General features: G+C 42.3%; 1 protein-coding gene across 1 annotated transcript in view; it reads left to right on the forward strand.

The window, feature by feature from the left end:
- LOC144792503 (arylacetamide deacetylase-like) overlaps nucleotides 1-26896 on the forward strand; it is a 79669-nt gene that overhangs the window by 48363 nt on the left and 4410 nt on the right. Inside the window, exons 3-4 of the mRNA XM_078667553.1 lie at nucleotides 4828-4897; nucleotides 5505-5676. Of these exons, the coding sequence (XP_078523679.1) occupies nucleotides 4828-4897; nucleotides 5505-5676 (242 nt within the window). The remainder of the gene's footprint in view (nucleotides 1-4827; nucleotides 4898-5504; nucleotides 5677-26896) is intronic.

Here is a 26896-nt window from a genome sequence, read left to right on the forward strand (position 1 = left end):
GGCTGAGTAGGGATGACACCATAATTCCTGCCCCTCCCCTCGATGAAAGATGCCAGCCATTTCCAGGCCAACCCCCCAAATACCAATCGAGTGGAGACGTGTCAGGAAGATCTGGTGTGAGGCTGTATCAAAAGCATCGGATAGGTCTAACAGGACCAACAGCGCCCACTTCCAGACCAAGTCGGATGAAATCAACTACCTCCAGCAGTGCTGTTTCGGTACTGTAATTAGGGTGAAAGCCCGACTGGCTGGGTTAAAGTAGGCAGTTCCTTTCAAGGTTTAATGATAGCTGCTGGTTCACATGTTTCTCTAGAAGTTTAGAGAAGGCAGGAAGGATGGAGTTTGGCCTAAAGTTGGATGGGTTAGAGGGGTCTGCCTGGGCTTTTTTAAGCAGCTGGATTACCTGCGCTTGTTTCCATTTGGTAGGTAATGTGGCTGACTAGAGGTAAGTGTTCAGTATCTGGTCCATGAGTGGGTTAATAGCCTCTGCCCCCAAGGCAAGAATAAGGAGGGGGCCGGATCTAGCGGGGAACCTGATTTGAGGCATTTTAAGGCTTGCAGAGAGTTATCCAAGATGATTGGAGAGAAAGAGTTCAGAGAGCTCATTTCAGTACTGATGGTTTGGTCATGGACCGGCTCTTCCTGGTTTTCTACCAACCCTAAAGCAACATCTGGTATGTCATTTCCCACACTAGGAGGTTGAAAACTAGCCTGAATGATATCTATTTTTTCACAAAAGAACAGGGCGAGTGTCTCGCACCATTCCTCTGATGGAAGTTTCTGATTGGAGCCTTCTAACGGTACTTTGGCCAAAAAGGGATCTAAAACAGCAGTACAGGACTCCAGATCAGAGCTGGAGTAAGTTCAGCACCACACATGGAGTTACGGAGTTAAAATAAAACCCGATAAGAAATAACATTAAATTAAATTAACTAGTCAAAAATATAAATAAATATATTTTAATGTTCAAAAATATATTTTAATTTAATTAGAAAATATTTTGATGACCATTTTTGCATGTAAAAAGTGATGTATCACTACATGTGTTAGAATTGGGATCTCTGGTTGGCTAAGGCTTGTGCCAAAGCCAGGCAGAGACCACCACTGTAGTCTGGGCAAGGGAGTTACACACCAAAGATAACCCCTGCTCACCCCCTTGGTAGATTGGCACGAGCAGTCAGGCTTTCCCCTGAGGTCATGTGTAAAGCATTTGCGCACGCACACAGCAATAACATCCCAGGCACACCACAAAAGGAACTCCACCCAAGGTTAAATCAAAAATAGCCTTTGTATTCTCATAACACATTAGAACAGTAAACACATAATATACATGGTGCCACCTGGCACTAGGTCATATTTACAAGGGATTGTTTACACGTGACAAGGCCCACTGGACCACTGTTAGAACCACCACAAAGGGACCTTAGTAAAAGTAATACATCTCATAAGGTACAACCAGTAACATCTGGTGATCACTGTGCTTAGCATCAACCTGTAACATAAACTACATTATGCACAGTATCACCTTAGGCGTGAATTACATTCTGCGCCTACCTCACCAGCATAACCACATTATGCAATCATCTCATAAGTCTAAACGCAGTAGACCCTAACCTCCTAAGCATAACTAACTTTAGGGGCATAAATCTCACAGTGGAACATAATCTTACTAGCATAAACCATAATATGCAAACCAACCTCATAATCATAAAAGCCACAGTTAGAGGTCGTAAATCATACTATATGAATCACATTTCCTAGCATCACATAAATCACATTTAGCACATAGGCCCAGATGCATGAAGCTAAAAACCGCTCGCAAAGGGACAGATTCTCAGAATCTGCCCCTTTACGACCGGTATTTTTGCATTTGGGATGCATCATCCCAAATGCAAAAATCGCAATTTAAGGAATCTCTAAATTGAGATTCCTTAAATTGCGATTGCCTTTAAGGAATCCCAAATTGAGATTCCTTAAATGCAATGCATCAAAGTTAAAAAATTAGCAATTTCGCTAATAGGAGTAGCAAATTACCATGAAGTTCAACTTCATGGTAATTTGCAAAAACTTTGAAAAAGTTTCATGTTGCGCACACACATGCCCTAAAGGCATGTGTGTGCACAACATATGTGCACAGATCAATTTAAGAGGTGCAACAGGGTGTCCTTTGGACACCCCTGCACCCTTGAAATTGCATTCTCAATTTGCGATTCGCTAATTGCGATTCGCAAATTTAGAATGTCTTCCCATTCATTCTAATGGGCCTCTAGGCCCATAGGAATGATTGGGGAGGTATTCCTTAATTGCGAGTCGCAATTAGGGAATATAAAGAAATCGCAATTTTTTAGCGATTTCTTCATGCATAGCCTTTTGCTATTCCTTATTAGCGAATCCTTATTTTTCGCTAATAAGGAATCTCAAATGGCATTGTTGATGCATCTGGGGGATAGTCTCCTAATAAAGACCATAGTAGACATAAATCACATTAGGGCTTGGCGCCCTACAAACCTCCCAGTCCCCCTGGCCAACTGGCCATCTCCAAAGGGGATCAAATGTCCTCCGTCCAGAATGTCATGGCTGCTGCATAGCAGCGGAATCCAGAGTGTGCCACTGCGTAAACCTAAACGTAGCAGCTGGCACTAAGTGCTGCGCAGCTGTGAAGATATGTAGCAAAGGAGTACATCTCACTCCTAACTCAGACATGTCCCCTCAGATTGAATGGCCTAAACATAGCAGCTGCCCACTACTTGCTGGGCAGCTGTGTCGATCAAATAAGGGCCTGGGCTCTCACTGGGCCCTTGGGACATCGTGTCAAACGTTGCAGGTGCCTGCGCTGGTGCGGCCAGCTGTGAGTCATGGGAGGGGGCCCTGACATGACTGTGCCCTCGGGGCCCCATTGGGGCTCTCTAAACATCATGCCCCCAAAGCGTGACAGCTGCCCTCTAGCAAGCAGGGCAGCTATAAATGTAAATAGGCTGATAAATAAACTTGCCCACGTTGGAGCAGCCTGCAACGGCTGGACCACACAGGAAAGCCAAAAAGGACAAGCCCTCACTTACCAGGCTCTGTGGGGGAGGCTGCACTTGGACCCACTGCGGCGGCCCGCAGGGCTCTATCTTCACCCCGGGAGCCCCGCCTGGGCTATTGCTCAGTCGCGGCCTGCTGCAGCTGCCTCTTCTTCACCCGACCCCCCTCTTGCGACCCAGGACTTTACTTCACCCGAGGAGCCCACTAGGCTCTGGACGACTTCCCTCCTGTGCAGCGCACAGGGCTTCCCTTCGCACGCGGGAGCCCCTAATGAGCAGACGCTGCCTCCGTATCTCCTGTTCCGCTTCCGTCCACCCGCCCACAACCAGACGGGCCATGGACGGCGGTGGAGATCTTGTTTCTTTGGCGGCAATGAGGGGTAGGCTCCCTCTTCTTTAAATTATACAAAGCAGGGTGGGAACGCGCTAGGGCGGAAAATGAGGGGTGGGCACCCACATACATAAAAGTAAATAAATCCAATACTGCCATGTGGGTTGGGCACCCATGGCTTGAAATAAGAATAAGCTGGGTGGGCACCCGCCAAGATAATGATAATCACAGCATCAAAGCGGGGTGGGCACCCGCCAAAAAAGGCATAAGGGATGGGGATTCCTTCAGCAAGGGCTGCAGCTCAACACCGCGCTGCCCCACATTCTCCTTCATTAGGGAAAATAAAAGAAATAAAGCACAGGGCTCCCAGGGCGCAAAGGTGCTGCCAAAAGTCTGTGTAAGGTCCTGGAATAAAAAGCAAAGCAGAAGGGTCCCAAAAAGGTCTTCCAGGTCCAGGGGCAAGGCAGGGCCCAGGGAGCCAAGCCCTCATGGCAGCCGCCCTGGGTCCCAGCAGCAGCATGCCCCAGCAGGAACAGCACACCAAGACTCCACACTTTTCATGGGGTCACAGCCCCTATATTCATATCAGTAAATCCCTTTGTGTCACAGCACTAGGCTTGGGGATAACAGTCAGAACTGGTTTAGGGGGGATTTGGAGCACTTTGTTTTGCCCAGCTCCTCTCCCCTTTGTCAGGTGGGGGCTCAGTGATCAGACACACCAAAGGGGGTGGAGCCAGCATTGTGGAGGGAAGGCACAGCCCTATTCATCTAGATGCAGATCCCTCTATTTACCACTGGGCTGGCTCACCCTGTCTCCTGGAGCCACCCACACCTCTCAGCTCCTGTCAATCACAAGCCAGACATGCAATTCACATCAGGCAGGCAGACACTCAGCACACAGAAATGCCAACTTCTAAAAGTGGCATTTCTCCACCAGTCACCATAACTCTGCGCACACCATTGTGCAGCATTTATTCCCACGAGTTTGCAAAAAATCTGAAACATACGTGAAGGTTGAAAAGCTCCAGTGCAGTTGGACTTTAGTGTGAAAATTAGGAATTTCGCAAGTTAAGTTTGCGCTATTAAAATTTGTTTTATATCACTCTTGAGGCAAATCCAATCCAAATATTAACTTTACTTCAAAATGCCTGTGGGTGACAGGTGAGACATGGTTCCAGACTACTAGCAAGAGAAAGCTAAACATGTCATGCACACGTAAAACATCTCTCTATTTCATGGACGAGAATAAAAACCATAAACTGGGAAGTCGGAAAGGAAACTACAAACAACAGTGGTTTATATATCACTTACCTTACAAAACCCTATAATTATGTTACTATAACAATTAACTGTATAACTTTAAATAGCAATATTGAAATAATCATAATACATAGGCATCGTTTCGAAGTTGTGCATCATTGTTTTAAAGCCTTCTAGATTTTTCTTACGATTTACCTTATTGAATTGCAGCCATGAAGCCATACGATCTTCTCGCGAGATGGGTTGTGCACAGGCTGAACGCAGTAGTAGTGTCAGTTGAGTAAGTATTTTGTTTTTAATGTTTTCGAAATGTGTACTCGTGTTTTATTATGATACAAACTGTGACTTTCCAATTAGTTTCTTAAACGTATGACTCGTGCACTGCACCCATCATTAAAATGTGCCAGTTCAAGACTTGCAGTGGTGGCTCCTCCGTTGCCCCACTGCCTTGAAGCAGTAAAAGAAAGGAAAAAATAAAATGAGAATAACAAAATGTTATTAACATTTTATTTCGCCCTCCTATTGCGGCATGCCTTTTTACAAAACTGACGATTTCGAATGTATGTGGAAAACTTATGGTGGTACTTTCACATTGTGACTTTACAAAAGGACTGAAAACATAACACCAATGTTTTCAATGTCTATGCTCCAAATGACTAATTAACACATTTTCACAAACATTGAACTATAATTACAAAACAAAAAGGTTAGATTTGATGTCATGTTTTTCAGAAAGGAATGACAAAAACTATCAATTTAAAAAATCCGTCTGAATTTCTGTAATCTATTACATCATTTGAGCTTGGGGTTACATCACCACACAAGGAACTGTGTGGTATCTGGTAGTTTACCAAAGAGATTGAATTAACACATTGTTTCTCTTGCAGCTACCGGTTAGCACCCGCTCATCATTTTCCAGCACCATTTGAAGATGCATATGCTGTTACAAAGTATTTCCTACAAAAAGGAATTCTTCACCTGTACAATGTTGATCCAGAAAGAATTTGTGTGTCAGGGGACAGTGCTGGTGGAAACTTGGCTGCTGCTGTGACACAACAGGTATGAGATTGTCACTTGTCAGCGAAAAGTATTCTTATGTTGGCTTTGTAATCGAGCCAATTACACACTGCAAGAACTGACATGGTTTACAACAGTATGTACCCTCCTTTTGTGTACCTGGTGCAGATTAGAACTGTTCCCAACAATAGAAGCACAATGATGTCTACAATGACATGAGTTAACTCTTTGATTGAACTAAAGGGAAAGTCCTCATTAAAAGAAATGTGATGATTACGATTTGGCCATAAACATAATAATGGTGGCTGAATCAGTTTTACAAGCGTGAAGGAATATTGCACATCTGAGGGTCGTCCCTGTGGAGATCTTAGTAGGACGAAACTGGTGAAATACTCACAATGGAAAAAGGACTAGAAGTGGGAAGTGAGAAGAGCATGTAGGAATTTAAGTGCAATCCCAATTTCTACTGTAATTCCCAGTTCTCATTTCCAATATACCAGACACCTAAGCTCAGTCAGATTACTACTTGCACAAAGCCATTGAATACGCAGAACCACATCCACCTGACATTTTTGTCCTACCTTGCTTCCATAGCCTGTAACAAACTGCCTCTGCACATCAGAGCCATCTCCTCAGTTCTTCTGCAAGAAACTGAAGATAAGGCTCTTTGACTGGCCTCGGCCCAGGCTTGGCCTTTGCTACTCCTGCTTTCAGCACCAAGATACCCTCTGGGGTGAGTTGTGCTCTATACAGAAAAACACATAGCATTACATAACAGAGGCTCAGAGTTACAAAGAATTCTGCACCTCAGATTGACCAAATCCCTTCATATTGGACTTTAAGGATACCAAGGTCGTGTGATGCCTTAAGAGTTGCACATGTGTTGGATAGAGAACTATAGAGAATCAAAGAGGTGGTGTCCTCAGAAATGTGTGATATTCAGCAGGTAGTCTATGGACAACTGGGTACTTAAGGCACTTACTAAAGACACTTGTAGTGATGGCTGCGGCTACAAACTGCACCCACAGGCACATCACTGGCGGAGTGATCAATTCTGGAGGGCTACTAGACAATTTTTACTTTCTCAGGAAAAGGTCGCCAGATTGTCAAATTTCTGTACCCCACTTTTTCGGTGGTACACACTTAATACTTCCTGTAGGACCTTTGTGCCCGGGCACCTGTGTTACTGTTATAGAGGAGATGCATGGGCAAACATGACCCTCATTTTAATGAGTCTGTTCACTATCCATATATTATAAAACACCCACTCTATTATGCACAATCACTGCGTTTGCTCCTCCACATAGAGTATCGCAGAAGAGAAAGCACAACTATTTTCATCCCTTCTGTACTATGTATGTATTTCAGGAGCGATAAAACAACCTGTGTCGTTCACAAGTAAGACTGAATTAAATGATTTTCATGCACACAAAATGTAAAAATTTCGGTTTATGCAGATTTTGCAACATTTTACTTAATTCTTTGCTCCATTATGGTGCTGAGATAGAATATCAAGTTGGAAACATCGACTTACACAAATATCGAGTAGAAAATATTGTGATCCAGAAATATCGACAGCAAGAATATCCTGGTCAAGAATATAACATTTCAGGTAAGAAATATAATTAAAAAAAATATAGAAGTCATTAATATTGTTTTCAAAAATATAGATGTTTGAAATATCGTTTTTTTAATTAGTGTTATGTATTTCAGTTTATATTTTAAATGTATGTGATGTATGTTTTTTGTATAAGTATTGCTGATGTTTTTAATATATGTGTTACATTTTTAGCAGTTATGAATTAATTTTTTTTTGCATTTTTTTGTTCCGTAGCGAGTTGTGGGTTTATATCGGAATAGGGTGGGAAGTAATTTAATTATAAGAAATTAATGATAATTTTTTATTTATTTTATTTAGATTTTATAGCTTAATTGTGGAAAGTAATTTATTTGTAATTCATTATTAATTGGTTGTTAATTAACATTAATTAATTGTTAATTATTTATGGTAATTATGTGATATTTTTACATGTTGGTTGTAGGGTTTATGGGTTAAATGGTGGGAAGTAATTTATTTTTAATTAATTGATAATTAGTTCTTAATCAAAATTAATTAATACATTGAAAATAAATTAAATATGGAATTTGTGTAATTAATTTTAGGTGTGGGCTGTGGGGTTTTTAGGGGTAAAGGGTTGGAAGTACATTTTGTTTAATTAATCATAAATTAGTTGACTAATATTAATTAATTAATTTATGTTTAATATTTGTTTATATGTTTTGTGTGTGTGTTTTATTGTCATAGGGGTACAATGTGGGGATTACATTAATTTCAATTACTTTATAATTAGTTGTTAAATACTATCCATTTGTTAATTGAAAATACGTTTTAATTGTGTATTTAATTATGTTACTTGAGGCAGTACATTTATTTTTAATTTACATGTGGGTTGTGAATTGTGTGGTGGTATAGGGTAAGAAATAAAAAAGTAAATTTATGTAATAATTAATGTTTTTGATTCTAAATAATTTGTAATTGAAAATATTTGTTTGTTTGGAACTTATTTTTTATGTATTTTCATATAACATTTGTAGGTATTTGTTATATGTATTTAACATTATAATGTGTGTTTTTTTATTTTTTATTTTTTTTAATATTAAATATATTTGTATTCGAATTTTTAACATATTTATATATTTTTCAATGTATTTAGTTGTAAAATATTTGTATTGCTATTAAAATTTTGTGGTTTTTAATTTTGAACTGACTGGAGTGAGAATATTAATTGTTACTCCTCTGCAATCCAACACTTTCCCTACTGTTGCACTCACTGGAGTGGGAATAGTAATTTTTGCCCCTCCGCTATGCAACACCTTCCCTACTTCTATGATTATTGGAGTGGAAATAGTACATTTTATCCTACCACTATCCAACTCTTTCTCAACCATTGCCCTCACTCTAGTGGAAATAGTAATTCTTACCCCTCCGCCATTTCAACACTTTCCCTACTGTTGCACTCACTGGAGTGGGAATAGTAAATTTTTACCCCTCCGCTATCCAACACTTTCCCTACTGTTAAATTACCTTACACTCACTGGAGTGGGAATAGTAATTTTTACCCCTCCGTTATTCAGCACTTTACCTACTGTTGCACTCACTGGAATTGGAATAGTCTGTTTTTACCGCCCCGCTATCCAACACTTTACCAACAGTTGCACTCACTGGAGTGGGAATAGTAATTTTTACCCCTCCTCTATCTAACACTTTCCCTATTGTTGCGCCCTATTGTTGCGCACACTTGTGTGGGAATAGTAATTTCTACCCCTCTACTATACAACACTTTCCCTACTGTTGCACTCACTGGAGTGGGAAATTCAAATTTGAAAATCTTCAAATAGTTTAATGTTTTAATTTATTATATAATGTTGTTTTAATCCGATTTTATGTTATTGGTAAATACATATATATTTGTACATTTTTATATAAGTTTAAATGATAACATGAAATGAAAATTAATAGTTTATTAAATGGTTTAAAGTAAATATATATGAATTAATAGGTATGTGTGTTTAACCTTTTTTAAATAAATATATTATTATACTTCTAACATTTTATATTAAATGTACTTAATTTGTTTATATTAATTTTATTATTTAACATATTTAACATGTATTATTTTATTATATATATATATGTATATATGTAAAATTCGATATTTTGTACAACTATAGTTTTTTACATTGATATTTTTTTCAATGTTGTTGTACTTACCTGTTTAAGTATAGGGAGTCATTATTTTTGCAGTCTATATTTTTGCATCCATATTTTTTACCTCTATATTTTTAACATTAATATTGTAACAGTGAACCCTCCAACATTACTGGTTGAAGCACAAAATGTCTTGCAGAAGATGTTCTCCCGGCAAAAGCTCCTACCGGTACCTTGAGTGACTTTTGAATCTGAAGGAATGAGATGCCATCAGCAAGGATATTTCCTGAATTTTCACATGCCTGTTCTACTGAGATACTTTTGTAATACTGCCCATGATGTCCAACCTTTTAGTTGAGCTTACTTTCCAATTGTTTTCAGCCATAACTCAAAGAAAATGTATTAATTGACCGCATTAGCTTGTGGAGTGCTTCATAAATATAGGTATAAAAAAGGGACTTCATCTTTTGTCATGTGTTGCTTTTTTTGGTTATCAAAATATTTCTCCCTAAAAGGCAAAGAAAAAATATTCAGATCAGACTTATCTCTCAAAAATAAATCTTTAAGTTAAAATCCTTTTCTAGATCTCCTCTCATGAGGAATCCTATGTACCTTCAACATAACATTAGACCAGGGAGAAATTTTAATTACAACAGCGTCATTCAAGTAATTTTAAGAATTGCGCACCACGCCTATGATGCGCAATTCATAAATTATGCCATTAACTCACTTAAGTCACTTCACATAAATACTCTCCATTTGCTGTTAAAAATGTAGCACAAATTGCTAAATAGCACTGCAAATGCACTGAAACAACAGAGAGTGAGAGGGTGTTCTTTGTGGTGCTTTTGTTGAAACGCATCTTTCTGCCAAGAAATGACACAAGGATGAATTTCGCCCTAAAATATAGTAAAAATATTGTAAAAATACTCAACCCCGCCTGCTCCTGCACTTTACTGGAGACATGGGGCTGGGGGAGGACTACGCCTCCCAGACTCCCCGGTCTCCTGAGATTGCCTGCGTACCCGGAGGTGCATTAAATTGACATTGCGGCCCAACGGCCAGTGTCCTCAGCCCTGCCTGCTCCTGCACTTTACCGGAGACAGCGGGCCAGGGGAAGACTACGCCTCCCAGACTCCCCGGTCTACCGAGATTGCCTGCGCACTCGGTGGTGCATTCAATTGACAGCGCAGTTCTGTGGCACGGGATACGCCCGGGTGGGCCCGCCGCGCCCATCAGAGCCTGGAGGAGGCTGGGCTGGGCCACCTGCCTTGGTTTCTGTTAGAGGACAAAGAGCTCTTGAGGAGGACCTTGTCACCAAGAGCATTTTCAAGTACAGTTGCTCTTGTTCTTCCCTTTTTCTTTCTTTGAAGATCTGGCAAGAGAATACATAGCTCCTTTGAGGGGGAAGTGTTACTGCCATCCTGGCCAACTGTTGTTACAGTCCCAGTGTCACTCACCTGCTTTAGCAGGATAGGCAAACAGAAAGCCAAGGGACGCCGTAAAGATGCCCCCAAACAAGCTAAATGGCCTGCAGCGAGTGCTGCAGCTAATTGCTTAGTGGACGACATAGAAGCCTTAATTAACTCTGGAGGTACTATCACTGAGAAAAACTACAGGGTCTCTCATGGACCAGCTTAGCAGGGCATGCCTTAAGTACAAATAGAGGGATGAATATGGGTAACACCAACATGCAGAGTAGAGATTGGGCGGATATGGGAGAGGAACTCAGGAGCTCAGGGATCTCCAAACAAACTATGATTTTTGTACCCCAGAACAAACCTGAAAACAATCACACACACCATCAGCACTATCAGCGCTTCCAAACTCCAATTCCCTCTTTTTCCAACTCGGGGAGGTTTACCTTACTTCCCAATCCACACATAGATCAGGGGTCACAGGGCAGACTCTACAAAGACGGGGATGTGTTAGGGGAAATATACCCAGAGCCAGAACTTACCTCTGCAACTGTTCCACCAGGGGTGTTTGGTCCAAATTCATTTTTTGGGAGACCGCGCTCTGTTGATGAAAAGGGAAAAGCCTGGAATGGAGGGGCAAACATAGGCAGCCCCTGGGGATCACTAAGAGGGCCCAGCAATAAAGTGGATATGACAAACATTCCCAAAGTGGGTTGTGCCTTAGAAGAATTGAGCGAAGCGCTGAATAATAAAGTTACTCATTGGATAAGGTAGGTGAGGCAATGCAGTTCCATTATAAGGTCAGACATATTAGCTGCTGGGCGCTGTATCACAGACAAATAAATTGACTATATAACATTGGATTTGGTTAGTAGAGACCTAGTTGATGGTCTAGTCAATCTGGACCTGCACACTTTACCCCTTAACAGTTCATCTATTCAATTCAAACACTTTGTAACCAGCAAGAACTTGGTATCTAATCCACAGCCTGTGAAATGAACTGTTAATTCCAACAATAACAACTCTAGTGGCCACTCACAACCAGTGGTCAAGCATACCTGACATGCTCAGGGACTGTCTCCCCATTACGCTATGTCATACACTTCAAAGGAAGGCGATCACTCTGTTACCCCTTCACAGATAAACCAGCCACTGGGGGCGTAACAAATAGTGTTATGGTGAGGCAGTCCTTATCTCCAATGACTAGGCCACAATTCACCCTTATACAGCAGCCCCCCAAGAGGTTAGGCAATCCTTATTAACTCCTGATCCTACAAAGAAACTGAGACTTCTGTCTTGGAACCTAGAAGGTATCAGGTCTAGAATCATTAAGGAAGAGTAGGGGAAATTTGTGGATAACTACAACATATGTCTATTTTAGGACACCTGGGCCACTGAACAAATATTTAGAATGGGTTTCACCAATTATAGTGCCGAAGCTGTACCTTCAAAGAAGGGCTGCCCTGCAGGTAGACCCATTATCTGGATTAAAATTGATCTGGGGGCACGCATTACAAAAGAATTACAAAGATTCAAGTAATATTTTGGCCTTGAACATCAAAGGTACCAGTATAAAAAACTCATTGCTCCTGGGTAATATTTACAACAGATTTCCCATCCGAATCGAACTAGACTATTGCCTTGAAAGGGAAGGGTCATCATATAATATAGTCATCGCAGGGAACCTAAACACAACTTTTGAGCCCCTTGAGGTAATCAAAAATGTAACCAACTAAGAGGATGCCGCATTCAGCATCACATCCTTGAGTCAGGAAAAGCCAGCCGGAAATGTGGGGGGAGCATTTTAAGTCACCTCTCTTTCCCTGAAATTTGGGCTGAGGGCTGTGAATGGGTGTTCCACCTCTGACTTAAAGCTTGGACATACATTCAAAAGAGCTAACTGCAAAACAGGATTGATTATTTTGTCCTCAATGTACTTCTTTAGCCCAAGCTGGTTGAAATATTGGTAACTGAGAGATTCGACAGCGACCACAATGCCTTAACCTTACTATTAACAGATGTGCTTAACACATTTAGGCCTCCCTCAATTACAATCCTGCCCACTCCAACTGTCCTTCGCAACAACAGAAGGAGGGTTAAGTGGCCTACTATTGTTAGCAATGCTGACACTGGCACAAATCTTATCATATAGTGGTACAATTTCTAATCAACATGAGCATTAGGGGATCTGAGAAGCAACCTCTGGTAGTCACATTTACGAACCTACTCAGTAACATCAAAAAGATTTTTTACAAGGGAACCAGAGGTAAAACAATAGCCAGAAATAAGAACACCTGGTTCGACGAGTCATGTCAATTGCGGCTTAAATGGTTAAAACCAATATGTCTTCGACTAGGTATTTCTAATGTGAATACTTTTCTACAATTTTTATACTGTCCTCCAAATGAAATGTTTTGCTTCCACATTTTTAATTTCTTTAAAGGTTTTTTAGCTATTTATTAAGGTGTTTAGGAGAGGTTTGACATTGCTCTCTCTTGTCTATTTGTCAATGGATGCAATTAGTCTCGTGTGTGTTGATTGAATTTTTCCCTTCTGTATGTAATTTGTATTGTGAATTTTATGTGGCCCTCGTTGAGAGCCAAAACATAATAAATACATTGATTGAGTCATGTAAGCTAGCTAGACAAACTTTATTGGAAGCAGTCAAGAAAAGCTCAAGAACCATGGTAGCCATACAAAAGGAAGGCATATACAAATGCTCAGACAGAGGCTAATAGGAATTGGCATAAAGGTTATTGGAGAGATATGCTAGCCAGAGCATGAGTCAAAGATAGTAAACAATGTTGGCACCTAATATCAAAAGGGTCTAAAGGTATAATTGGAGAAGAAAACTACCGCATACTGCCACAGACCTAGGAAGAGCACTTTGACGATTGTATGCAGGTCAAAAGGATGTTAACCGAGGTATTACTGATTATCCAGCACTAGACCTTGATATAGACCCACTTATTTGTACTATAGAAGAGACTTAGGACGCTATTAACACTCTGCACTAGGGCAAAGCACCAGGTCTAGATAAAATCCCCGGGGACCTTTTTCTCTCTGAACCTATTATTTGGAGTGTGATATTAAGTTATACCTTTACCGCTATTTTAAAAGAGGCAGGCATTCCTAACTCTTGGCTGGGTGCCGAAGTAGGGCCCATTTTTAAAATAGGGCACAAAACCAATCCGGCAAATTAAGGCCCATCTGCCTCATTGACTTTTAACAAAAAACATTTTGTCTGCAATTGCTGAACAGACTTCTTGATTGGCTGAAGGATGGGAATATATTGTCACACCAGCAGGCGGGATTTAGAGGTAGTACTAACACCACTGATCAGCTTTTTTGATTCCTATTGATACTATGGGAATATGTGACAGTTAAAAAGGATCACTTGTATGTCGTGTTTGTCGACCTACGAGCCGCATTCGATTTAGTCCCCCAGAAGAAACTGTGGAAGTCCTAAACAAGATGGAGATTCCAAAGAATTTTCTACAAACTATCATTAGACGCCACAAGGACAATTATGCCCTTGTCAGGTGGAGGCTAGAGGGTGAGTTGACTGACCGGGTTAGGTTGAATAGAGGAGTAAAGCAAGGTTGTGTCCTCACGTCTACTTTCTTCATCCTTCACATTAATGTTCTGAGTGAATGTTTAATATACTGCAAAGGTGACCCCCCCCACAAACTTGCAGGACAATGAGTGCCAGCACTATTTTTTGCAGATGAAAGGCTACTTATATCTAGAACTCCGTCAGGGCTGCAAAGGCTAGTGGTTCAGTTTGGTGAGGCCGTTGAGGAAGCCGGGAGGTGCGTGATAGAATTGTTTTTAAAAACTGCTGTGTTTATTTTGTGATACATTCTTGATTTTAATAAGAAATCTCACTCACCCTCTGAGCACCACTCACTTAAGCTGCCTCATCCCCCTGCACAGCGGATTTATCGCTGATGCGGGCGTTTGTTTGATTGATGGTATTTGCGACGCCATTGTGAGCCACGAGATACGCCTCTCGGACAGGCCACGCCCCTTCCCTTCACCCCTCCCTCTCCTATAAAATATGTGCCTTCATAGGAAGCGCAGCGGACGAGCGCAGCGGGCGCGCCGATTGCGCGCCGAAGGCGCGCTTAAGGCAGGCCCGTCTGCGCCCGTCATCGCCACGACATCGCCATTCGCCAGTCCCCCTGGTCTAACCATGTTTCATATGCCCTTACGGTACGACCGTGAAAATCTTCTTGCCTTAAACCACAGTCAGAGATGTATTGACGTGAATGGCATCCTTGGCCACACGAATCTCCAATGCAACTCTTGCCACTTCACCGTTGACAGCCCAAGTCACATTCAAGGAAAACGATGTACACCTACTACCTTCCCCCTCACGATATTTCAACTCAATGTCAGGTCACTCACCAAACACCATCTAGAGATCAACTCCCTCATATTGGATGAGAACCATGACATTTTCTTTCTTTGCGAAACCTGGTTACGGGATGGCGCGTCTGCCATTCCCAATCTCACGCTTCCAGACGATTATCACATGTCTACTATAAACCGCGATACAAGAGGCGGTGGCATTGCGGTAATTTATAAGAAGCAGTTCACCTGCTCATTTACTAAAGAAGCTCTTCCTGACTGTGAATGCGCCCGATTTAAAATCACAATTAGCCCACACTTCACAATGTCTGGTCTGTACATCTACCGCCCACCTGGCCCTGCCTCCAGGTTTATTGACGCCCTCCTCGAGTTGACTACCGCACTTGTGACCAAATCTGCAAATTTTACCATCCTGGGCGACCTCAACCTTCATTTTGACCTATCTAACGACCACACTATTAAAAATCTTCTTACGGATCTCTCTGCCCTACAGCTTAATTCCCTCATCCAGGCTCCCACTCACCTAGCGGGACATACTCTGGACCCGGTCTTTATCAACCTCCATGAGGTCACTACTGAAATGCCCATACCTATGGGTTGGACGGACCATTATCTTGTCAAATTGACTATCCTAGTTTCTGGACGACCGCACAAAGTCGAACCTACCCGCCGCCTTAAAAGACCATGGCACAAACTATCCACCGCGGTCTTCCATGATACTCTAGGAGAATTCCACCGGGAAGTCAACCAAGACATTGACACGACATATAACGCCTTTAATGACTGGATCATGGGTGGACTTGACACTCTTATTCCAGCTAAACTAACCAAAGGACGTACCACACCGTCCAACCCTTGGTACGTTGACACTCTCAAAGCCATGCGCAAAGAATGCAAAAGAACTGAGCGTCTTTGGAGAAAAGACTTTGACTGTCAAGACAAAATCAACTATATATCAAAACTTAAATCATATCAAAAAGCCATCCGTACAGCCCGTGCGGCTTTCTATGCTGACAAAATCAGCTCAAGTCCAAATCCGGCTAAAATAATTTTTAAACTAGTTCAAGAACTTCAGAGCTCTAGGTCACCCTCTCCCAATATTGCATCTGCTGAACAATGTGAACAACTCGCTACATATTTTGTAGAGAAAGTCCAGAATATCTACAAAACCTTTTCCCAGCACCCTTTCCACCCCATCAAACCCACCAATTTCACCTCCAATATCACCCCTCTTACCCAAATCCCCGATATATCTGCTGATGACCTAATCAAACTGTGCAGAAAGGTGAAGTCAGGCTCCCCTGCAGATCCTATGAGCCCTACCCATTTCATGGACTCACTTGACTTCTTCCTACCCCCCATGATCGACATACTTAACCTCTCTTTTTCTTCTGCTACTGTTCCGGCAGCCTGGAAACAGGCATGGGTGTCACCCATTATCAAAAAACCCTCCCTGGACCCATCGAAACCGGAAAACTTCCGACCAATATCCTTACTCCCTTGGCTGTCCAAAATTGCAGAGGCCCACGTTAATGGCATTCTCTCCAAACATGTGGACCTGAATGGCATCCTGGACCCATCCCAAAATGGCTTCAGACCAGGCCACAGCACGGAGTCTGCCCTTTTGGCCACCACCGAATACCTCCGAACGATCTTAGATTCCGGTCAAAGTGCTGCGCTGATCCTTCTTGATCTCAGCGCAGCCTTCGACACGGTATCCGATGGCATTCTTCTTAAGCGTCTGGAGATGACCGGTGTGTCTGGCCTCGCTCTGACCTGGTTCCGCTTCTTCCTTAAGGACAGATCCTTTCGGGTGTCAGCCCCTCCTTTTCTTTCCAAACCCCATCCCATAACACAGGGAGTTCCTCAGGGCTCAGCGTTGAGCCCTTCCCTCTTCAACCTATACGTGCAGCCTCTTGCGGAGGTGGCCAAAGAGTGGGGGCTGACGCTGGTATCGTATGCCGACGACACCCAGTTGGTCATCACCCTCACGGAAAGCCCCTCCATTGCGGCCTCCAGGTTCAGAAATGGCCTGGCAGCAGTGGCAAAATGGATGACGGACAATTACCTCCAACTGAACGCCGGGAAAACCGAAGTGCTTCTCCTTGGCAAAAACACCAGCCTTTGGAACGAACACTGGTGGCCGTCATCCCTTGGTTCCATCCCACTCCCTAAACCCCTTGTAAAAAATCTTGGAATTTGGATGGACGCCACACTCAGCTTCCAGACACACACCAAAAAGGTGGCTGCCACCTGCATAGGTCTTTTGAGAAATCTTAGCTCTATACTTGGCTTTTTCGATCCGAAGGTCCGCCAGTTGATTGTCCAAGCAACTATCCTTTCTCGCTTGGACTACGCGAATGTCCTCCTCTTGGGCGCAAACAAAACTGAAATTGCTAGACTTCAACGCGTGCAAAACGCGGCGGCGAGAACGCTGGTCGGCCTTCCCCGAAGATGCTCAGCCAGAGCTACCATCCGTAAACTTCACTGGTTGCCCGTTGGCTTTAGAATTCAATTTAAAGCTCTCATTACGATCTTTAAAATCTTCAAACAGGGAAGTCCCACTCTTCTACAAAATCTCATTAGCCCGTACGTTCCTGGTCGTGATCTGCGCTCCTCCAACCAGCTCCTTTTGAGTGTTCCCCGTGCAAAGCTTTGCCGCACTGGAGGTCGCTCCTTCAGGGTCCTGGGACCCAAGCTATGGAATGCTCTGCCCCTTCACATCTGTTCCCAAGACAGCCTTCCTACTTTTCGCAAAGCCATCAAGACCCTCCTATTTCCTTCCGGTTAGCTCTTCATTCCCCTCCCCCTTCCTCTTCCTGGTAAGGTCTGTAACTTCTCTCAGCGCCGGGACGCCCCTTTGCTGGGGCAGCTGTCGCGCTTAAAAAAAAAAAAAATTTGGTTCAGAAATTAACACCTCGAAAACAAAATTCATGGCAGTCAACTGCCACAGGTCCTACAGGGAGAACATAATATTGGGCTCTTCCCTACTTTATGAGGTGAAGGAAATCAGCTATCTGGGGGTAAGGATGTCTAATACACAATCATGGTCCCTACAAATTGCAAAAAGTCAGCTTTTGTTACAACATGTTGCAACTGCCCTAACTAAAAAAACGGAGGAACTCAACATATAAACCACAGGCACCACTGATCCAAGTTTACCATGCTCAGGGCATTGGGGCGGTACTTTAAGGGCCCTACTATGGGGCCATATTAACATCCCATTGAAAAAAATCGAAAACCAAGTCATGAGATCAACCATGGAGCTTCCCCGGAATGATCCTTTGACACAGATGTGTCTTGACGGGACTGAGGAATGTCACTCATGTGATTTCTTTTAGGGCCCTTGCCTTTTGGATTCCCATTTGGTCAAAAAACACCCTGCTACCTCTAAGACAATCTCTACTACATGTACTAACCGTTGATACTAAAGGAAGCATCAAGTGGTTTAATCTCATCAAGAACTGGATGGTCAAAGTGGGTATGAGCGACCTTTGGTCGAATCCAATAGCATTCAAAAAAGGTCTCTGACCATCCTTAAAAATAGATACTGGAGTCACGTTAATGATACCTGTTTAAACAAAATTACGGAAGGAAGGCTGACAGGTAGATTCATCAGTTTTAAAGGAAATATGTATCAAGAAGAATTCCTAAAAAGTATAGAACCACCGTTCTATACTTAAATACCAGTATTTGAAATGTAGGTATACTATTCTACCGGTTAACAGCTTCTGTAGCAAATGGAAGGGTGCTAAAACCTCCCCCTTCTGTCCTGCATGCATGACTGAATTTGAAACCGAAGCACATTTTTTATTCTTCTGCCCCAAGTATACACAGAAGAAACTGGTTAATCCCTTTCTGTCGAATTTTAGCCACAAACCGATTACACAGAATTTCTAGTTTTTACGGTGTCTAGATATCTGTTACTGGCCTGGAGACTGAGCAACAGTATATTGAAACTGTTGTGCAATAAGTGAACCAACTAGAAGTTTTACATGTGTTTTCTCTTTTATCGTGATCCATTGCTCGGTGGACTAGCATTAACTTATTTGTCCTGGGTTTTTTATGAGATGTTAATTATTTTTAGAACCAAACCATTTTTTATAATATAAACTTGTATGTAGTAATTGAAGGATTGAATAATGTACGGATCACTGTGTGAGCATACTAGCGATATGAGAACATGCGTGACATCAGAATCTACACAGCCCATCATGAGCAATGCTCTTGATGCCACATGTGGTTTTTACATTGATCCCAAGTGGGTGTTGTGGGTTGTACCATTTCATTAACCATGCACGCTTGGTCCAGTTTCTAATGAACTTATTCTTATTTCTACAATTCAATCTTCACTTAGTAACTCAAATGTAAGAATTCTGCACTTAGCACTTTCCCTACTGTTACAGCGGATAGCAGATATCTTCACTACAAAGCAGCTACTATGTGAACTATGGTTAACGCCAACACTTAGTGAAATCGAAATAGACAATCGATTCTTGTAACTGAATTGTATATAATGTACTTAAGTGCTGGGATTTTATCAGCTAATTCCTTGAATGGTAATTCGATCTTTTTAGATAGTTTTTTATGTTGACGTGCGTGTATGATAAAAAAAATCGAATAAAGAGAATACTACTACTAGTAAAAACAAACAGTTTGCTTTTCATATAATTATCCATAATTTTGTGACATTTTGCTGTAAATACGCAAAAGCCAATTACATAAATTTTCGACACTAGTACAGAACATCGATATTACTTGCACAGAAATTAGCTGTAATATAACAGGGATGCTGCAAATCTGTGTTCTTTTACAGAACAGAAAATCCACAGCCATGCTCAACAAGAGAAGAAAATGCATCATTCATTAATAGTGATTTGTAGAAATTATCCTGGAAAAAATCTTGGGTAATTGCCATAACCCATTATAAACAGAAGATCACTCTCCTAATTTTAAATGAACCTACTATAAAACTCCAAAAAAGGAGCTGGGAGTGATGGTTAAAAATGTATCTCCTTAATTTGCTCATTCATCCTTTTTTCCATACCCACAAAGCTGAGCAGGATCTCAAGGAAAGTCTTCCTTTTTGCCCTGATCATTCCCTTTTTTTTAATGATGCTGGTGGTTCCTGATTCTGAAAGTGCTCTTGACTTTGCCTACCAGGCCCAGGGTCAGTTCTATGACCTCTAAAGGTATATGGCAATTGGTGTAATTCTAATTGGCAAAGACAACCTACCTTTAAGTCCCCAGTATATGGTAGGACATGTATGTTTAGAGATTCCAGTGAACAAGATGCACTTAAGTGTGCGCTGTTATGATGCCTGATGTAGTTTTAAAGCCGGGCCTGCCTTGCAGGCTGGTTTTAAGATAAAACTATGTCTAAATTTGATTTGGGAATTCAAAATACTTTTAAAGTCCCAAAATACCTTTTTATGACTAATACATCACCTCTATGCCCTAGGTGCCTATGATACATATTTATAAAAACCAGGGACAATATAAAATATGTTTTATATGCCCTGGTAAGGAAGAACATTAAAAGTCATGTTTCTCTACTATAGTGATACTAGCCCCATAGGTTAACATGGGATGGCATGAAATGGCTTTATTAAACTTTATTGAACTTTATAAAGTATATCTTTGCATTGTAGCTTGCTAACAATACCATGTGAAGTATCAAAGTATGGTTACAATAAATCCAATGACTTGCCATGGTTAATTTTATTATAAAAACAGGAAAGTTCCACGCCAAGACGCCCTCCGGCATTCGCTGCGCTATATAAATTGAATAATCAAATCAGTAGTTATAGAACGTACAATCCAGAAGTTACCTAAAGCAGCCCTGAAGCAGCCTCTTCTGATTGGTCAGCATTTTGACAGCCTGGGCCAAGCTGCTCCATGAGTAGGACTGAAGATGCTTGGGACTACAACAATACAGCTATTTGGTGGGAAGAGGTTTGCTTCCTGGAGAAACCAGGGAGAGGAAGGTGACTGGGTAGCTAAGCTGGACTTCAAAGCAGGAGCCTTTGGCAGAAAACAGATGTCGGAGAACCCAGACAACCCCCACTAGCCAAATGGGAGACCCCCTAATTAGATTTGAAGAGGGGCTGGAAGGGGAGTGTAATCAGGTGTTTGCCTCATCTCTAGGTTGGATTACACAGACACATACACCAAGGAAAGATTTTCTCCATTTTATTTTTGAGAGAGTAGCACATTTTGGGTCAAAAATATGCCACACTTCAGAGGACGTGGTCATAGTAGGGGAGGAAGCTTTATTCACATTGGTTGGGGTGTACCCCCTCCTCAAAGCACAGAATGAAGGATAAATGTGGCAGAGCAGCAGAACAGAAGGGGAAGGACTGACCTGCTGGACCCATGAACTGCACCATAGAAGGCCTGCACTCTGAAATAATGCACCTGCTACACTCACAAGGCTCCACTAAGAAAGGACTGTGCTGACTCAAAGGGAAAGGAGTGGATTCCCTAATCAGCAACAGGTACAACATAGCTGAAAGAAGTCACCTACCAAGCCAAAGAGAGGATCACCCTAGCTGACTAGTTCAACTGGATGTTTCCAGAATTTTGCAGGTGCTTTCTGGGAAATTGAGTTCTAGTCCCCAAGAAGTAATCCAGATTCTCTGAACCCTTGGCATGAGCAAATGAGCACTTATTTTCTCGAAATAAACCCAGAAGCATCCAGAATTCAAAGTTTAGAAACTTTTTGCAAACTTTTGCAGAAAAGCTCCAGGAAGAGACCGGCTCGACATCAAGAGTCAAACTGCCATTAGTGACTCATGAATCGGCCTGACCACGCTGGTTTGACCGTCTGAAAGCTCTTTAACTCCTCGCCGTTGAGGGCAAAGGTTTTCAAAGGTTCACTGAGGCATTGTGATGCAGCAGGCCTCAGTTGTCCAATCAAACTCCGGAGTCAAGGAACCTGAAGACTCGTCATCAAGAGTAAAGCTCCAAGAAAAAGTTAAACTTTTGATTTCATATTTAAATATTCATATCTCTGGTTCCCTACATTGGATTCTTGTCAATTTGGTGTTGTTTGAAAGATTGAAATATTTTATTTTTTTATAAATTGGAGTTGGATTTTTTATTGTGTTGTGTATTTTACATATTTACTGTTTTGGTGGTATTAAATTCTTCCTGCATACCTGTCTCATAAGTTAAACCTGACTGCTTGTTTGCTCAACTATCAAGGGTTGAACAAGGATTACTTTACTGAAGCTTATCTGGACCTATTAGTGATTGTAGTATTATTACTAGCTGAGAATGAATAACTGCACCTGCTAATAACCCAGCTTCCTATACTAACATTTAATCTGAGGAACCACTGATTGAACTCCAATTCCTCTTTCCTGTCATTATGTCAAGTTTCTTGATTGTGGACCCATGCAGTATGTTTTTTGGGTCCAAATGGAAATTAGGAGATACAGATGATGAGAATGTGAGGTACAGGCCATTGACTGAAATGCACTCTGCTACTGAAGGGTGTCAATATGGGAAATTAAAAATGAGGAGCACAGAGAAATGAAGAAATGTAATAAATAAACACAGTAGTGGGACACCTACACAATAGAGATAATTAGATAAATAAAAAAACACAGAAAAGAGAGGCATAGGCACTATGGAGGGGAGGTTTAGGTACTGAGAGGTATAAACACATAGAAAATAGGACATCTATAGTGCAAAGCACCTATGGCAGCAGATTTTTTAGGCTAATTTAAAGTATGGTAGGCGGCCCGCCATCTGTCAAGTTTGTCAAGAGTATATCCTCTGCCACCTTGGTTTGAACACGACTCACCATATTCAGAGATCTCTGCAGGCCCTGAGAAGATATCTGTGTCTTCTGAGGAGCCACTGTTACAGCAGCCTCTCTGAAGGCACTGAAGGTTTGGAGGGATATAATGTTCCTTTAGCGTTTGTTACTATGCAAATACATTTGAGCATACATTTTGGTACTTTTGTGTTTTTGGTGGTGAACTAGCATCTCTGAGGGTCACTTTAAATTTGAGGTGACAGCTGAAGTGGCTATGAACCAGGTGAGTTGGAGAGGTTGAACTTAAGTTGATGGAAGGAACAGTAACAGCAGGAATAGAAAAAAAAGTTGTTTGCGCATGCAAAGGGAATGGTGCAATCTTCGTCTTTGAGAACAGTGATTGATCAAGCAGATGTGGGGAGGCCTTGCACTCCTCATAAAATCATAATAAAGTTACAAACTCAAATATAGTGTAGAGGAGGAATACCTTCAAGTTCAGTTAATTTCTCAGCAGGGTCCACCGACAGGCATTTTGAAATCTTCTACATCTCTCGCTTGGCAGTTAGTGCAACAATTCCTTCAGTCCTCTCATGGAGGGAGATAGAGAAGATACACAGAGTTCTTGTAAGAAATTGGGAAATTAGTCAATGGTGGTGACCTATAATAATATCAATCCAAAAGTCACTATATAAATCTGAACTCAACCTATGATAGTTATGGCACAGTGCAGACAGGCCAAAAGAGTAACAAAGTCTTAAATACAGCACAATAAGAATTCAAACCAAATGAGAAAAATAGAGTATGTTTTAATAAATAAAATGACAAAAATTAAATAAGGGAAACTGCAGGTATAACGTTTTAAATTTGTGAAAAGAATGTGTTATTCTTTAGAACAGCTACAAGTTCTGTGTGCAGGACTCTCATTATCTTGTGTCAGCATGGAAGCTTCTCCTCTGGTCACCCAGTGAAGATGTGGTTCTTTTATAACCGAAAGGTACCCTCAGGAGTTCTACCTAATGGTACTGTGGGCCTGTAGTCCAAGGATGACAATAGTGGTATGTTAGACCTGGCATCTGTTGGTGTGTTTCCCCTGCCTTTCTTCTTTATGATGACCCAGTTTTTATATTGTTTTTGCTCGTTTAGTGTCTCTGCACACTTTCTTATTGCTGTTCAATGTTAAAGTGCAAGTGCCCCTGTTGTAAGTTGTTATTATAGATAGGTGTTTCCATGATTGGCATATGTGATTTACTGGTAAGCCCCTAGTATACTGCACTGAGTGTGCCAGGGCCTGTAAATCAAATGCTACTAGTGGGCTCGAGGCAGAGGGTGCCACCCACATGAGTAGCCCTGAAAAGGTATCTGAGACCTGCCACTGCAGTGTCTGCACACAGTTTGTAACACCATATCAACCTGGCAAGTGCACCCACTTGCCAGGCCCTAATATTCCCTTTTCTTACATATAAGTCAGCACAATGGTAGGCCCAAGGTACCCTTGTGGGCAGGATGCTGTGTGTGTTAAAGCTAGAATATGTACTGGTGTGTGTGCGGCATGTGCTGCTAGTGAATTACAGTGCATTGTGTTTACCTCTATGGAAAGGCTATCTGTCCAATAGGAAATGGGAGTTTTACTTATAAAATCTTATAAGCATAACTTCCCATTGGAACAAGATAGGGAAATGGAGTTTAGAATGCCTGGACTCAGAATGTAAAAATGCATATTTTAGTAAAGATGATTTTTATGCTCTGTGTTTGAAAATACCACTTTTAGAAAGTAGGTATTTTCTTGCTTAGCCATCCTGTATGCCTCTGCTGGGTTTGTGGATTGACTGTCTAGTTTTGGAGTGATAGGGGATGGGGATGTGTATTCTCTCTGACAGCCACCAGGGGGGGGGGCGGGGTTGATGTGCGTCCTGCCTTTCCTGAATGAGCCAGGGCTGGGCTGAATAGACCTGGGCTCCATTCAGAGTAGTGGGAGGAGTTTTCACTAGCACCTGAAAAGGCCTGGTCTGCATTTAGAGTTGGGGAGAAGATTTCACTTGCACCTGATTAGGCCATGTCTGCCTTGGACAATCGCCACCTTCTTTTGGAAGCTGGGCCAGAGAGGACCAAACTGGTTTGAATTAAGCACAGACAATCTGCCTGAGAGAACAAAGGAATTTTGAGTATAAATAATAGGGCCCAGACCCCAGAACTTGACAGAATCGAGGCACCTGCCAAGAAGATGACCTGCAAAATCTGACAGGAAGGAGCACTGCCCCTTTGCTGTGTTTTTGCTTTGTTGACTTGGCCTGCAGTTGCTGCTTCTGCCTTGGGCAGTAAAAGGACTGGACTGAAAGTAGAGCGTGCCTCCTGTTCTGAAGTCTCAGGGACTGCAAAGACTTCACCAGCCTCTGGGTCCCGCTTTTAGAACTGCTGTTTCAGTTGCCACAGAAAAGGGAAATGCAACTGACTCTGTCACTGACTCCATCACTGAGTCCATGTCCTGAAGGCACTGCAGAGGGCACCGCCGCATCTCGCACTGCAACCCTGGTCTCATCGACGATGATGACCGCCACCACCGAACCGCTGCTTGCACCGTGACCTGTGGGCACCACACTCTGCAACACCTCGCTTCACTTCCCCTCCCTGGTCACACCAATGCAGTCGCTGCTTCACTTCATATCGCAACCGCAATGGTTTCCACTACCAGCTCGCACTAAAGTGTCGGCCGCAACGCAAAAGTAATTTTAACATTTCTGCAAAGTATATATTTTTAAGTACTGTACATTAGATTCTTATTGTTTTGGTCTTGTTTTGGATATATAAGAATATTGGATATTTTTCTAAACTGGTGTGGTGTCCCTTCGGTAGTGTTTACACTGTATTACTGTTGGTTATGTGCAAATGCTTTACACACTGCCTCTGATATAAGTCTGACTGCTCATGCCAAGCTACCAAGGGGGTGAGCGAGGTTATTTTAGGAGTGTAACTCCCTTGCCCTGACAAGGAAGAAGGGTCCCTACTTGGACAAAGGTACCTTCCTCTGCCAACTAGCTACCCCCAATTCTAACACGGTGACCTTTGTACAGAGTTATTATACAGAAGATGGTAATCCTGCTCTGCATGTCCTAGGCAGGGGATTAACATATGATACTAAGAATCCTCATGCATAATAAATGAGGTTAGTTTTCAAAGAAAACCACAAATCATTTATTCGGCACATAACTAGGTAAAAGGTCAATGCCAGAACCGTTATGTAGAGCAAGGCAGGTTAAAGGTTGTGTAGCTACCTAGGTCTATATTGGGGTACATTGGGGCTCATAACACCGTCAGGCCGTCTGTGGTGGTTCTAACGCCATAGGACCCTGCATGACCGCCCGCTGCATGATGATGTCAGGAGGATGGAGGGTGGGTTTAGAGACTGACCACCATGCATGTCGGTCCATTGAAGAGGCTGCAGTCCCTACAACAGTGGCGGTGCCTGCTCAGGCATCGCGGTAGGGATTACAATGTTCCTTTCCGACGGCCGTTTCATGGTGGTTAACAAGCCATGAAAAGGCAGGCAGAAAGTGACTTGGGGGCCTGTAGCGAGCCCCTCTCCCCCCCTGGCCCTCCGATATGTGCCCTGGAGGCCTACATATCCCTGCACCACGTGGCAGGCACCACATGGTGCATGCCACATTATGCAGGGATATGTGCAATGGGTTTATTTTGGACTGCGGCGTGTGATGCAGCCTGCAGCACACATCACAATCCAAAATATACAGATTGCGACCAACTTAAAGGTGGTTGCATCCTAATCCCGATGGCAGGACAACTGACAGCTAGTTGGCCGGTCCCATTCCCGAAAGGATGGTGGCCGGACGCTGATCCGACTGCCATCAAAATCAGTCACTTTTTTTCAAAAATGGAATTTAAAAAAATCAAACAGGGCAAGGCAGCTGATGGTAGCCAAAGAGGGCTCCATGAGTTTGGATAACCATTGGACGTGGTCCAGTGAACCCATTGGTTTTGGTG

Source organism: Lissotriton helveticus, chromosome 11 (genome assembly GCF_964261635.1).
Source record: "Lissotriton helveticus chromosome 11, aLisHel1.1, whole genome shotgun sequence".
Taxonomy (NCBI): Eukaryota; Metazoa; Chordata; class Amphibia; order Caudata; family Salamandridae; genus Lissotriton; species Lissotriton helveticus.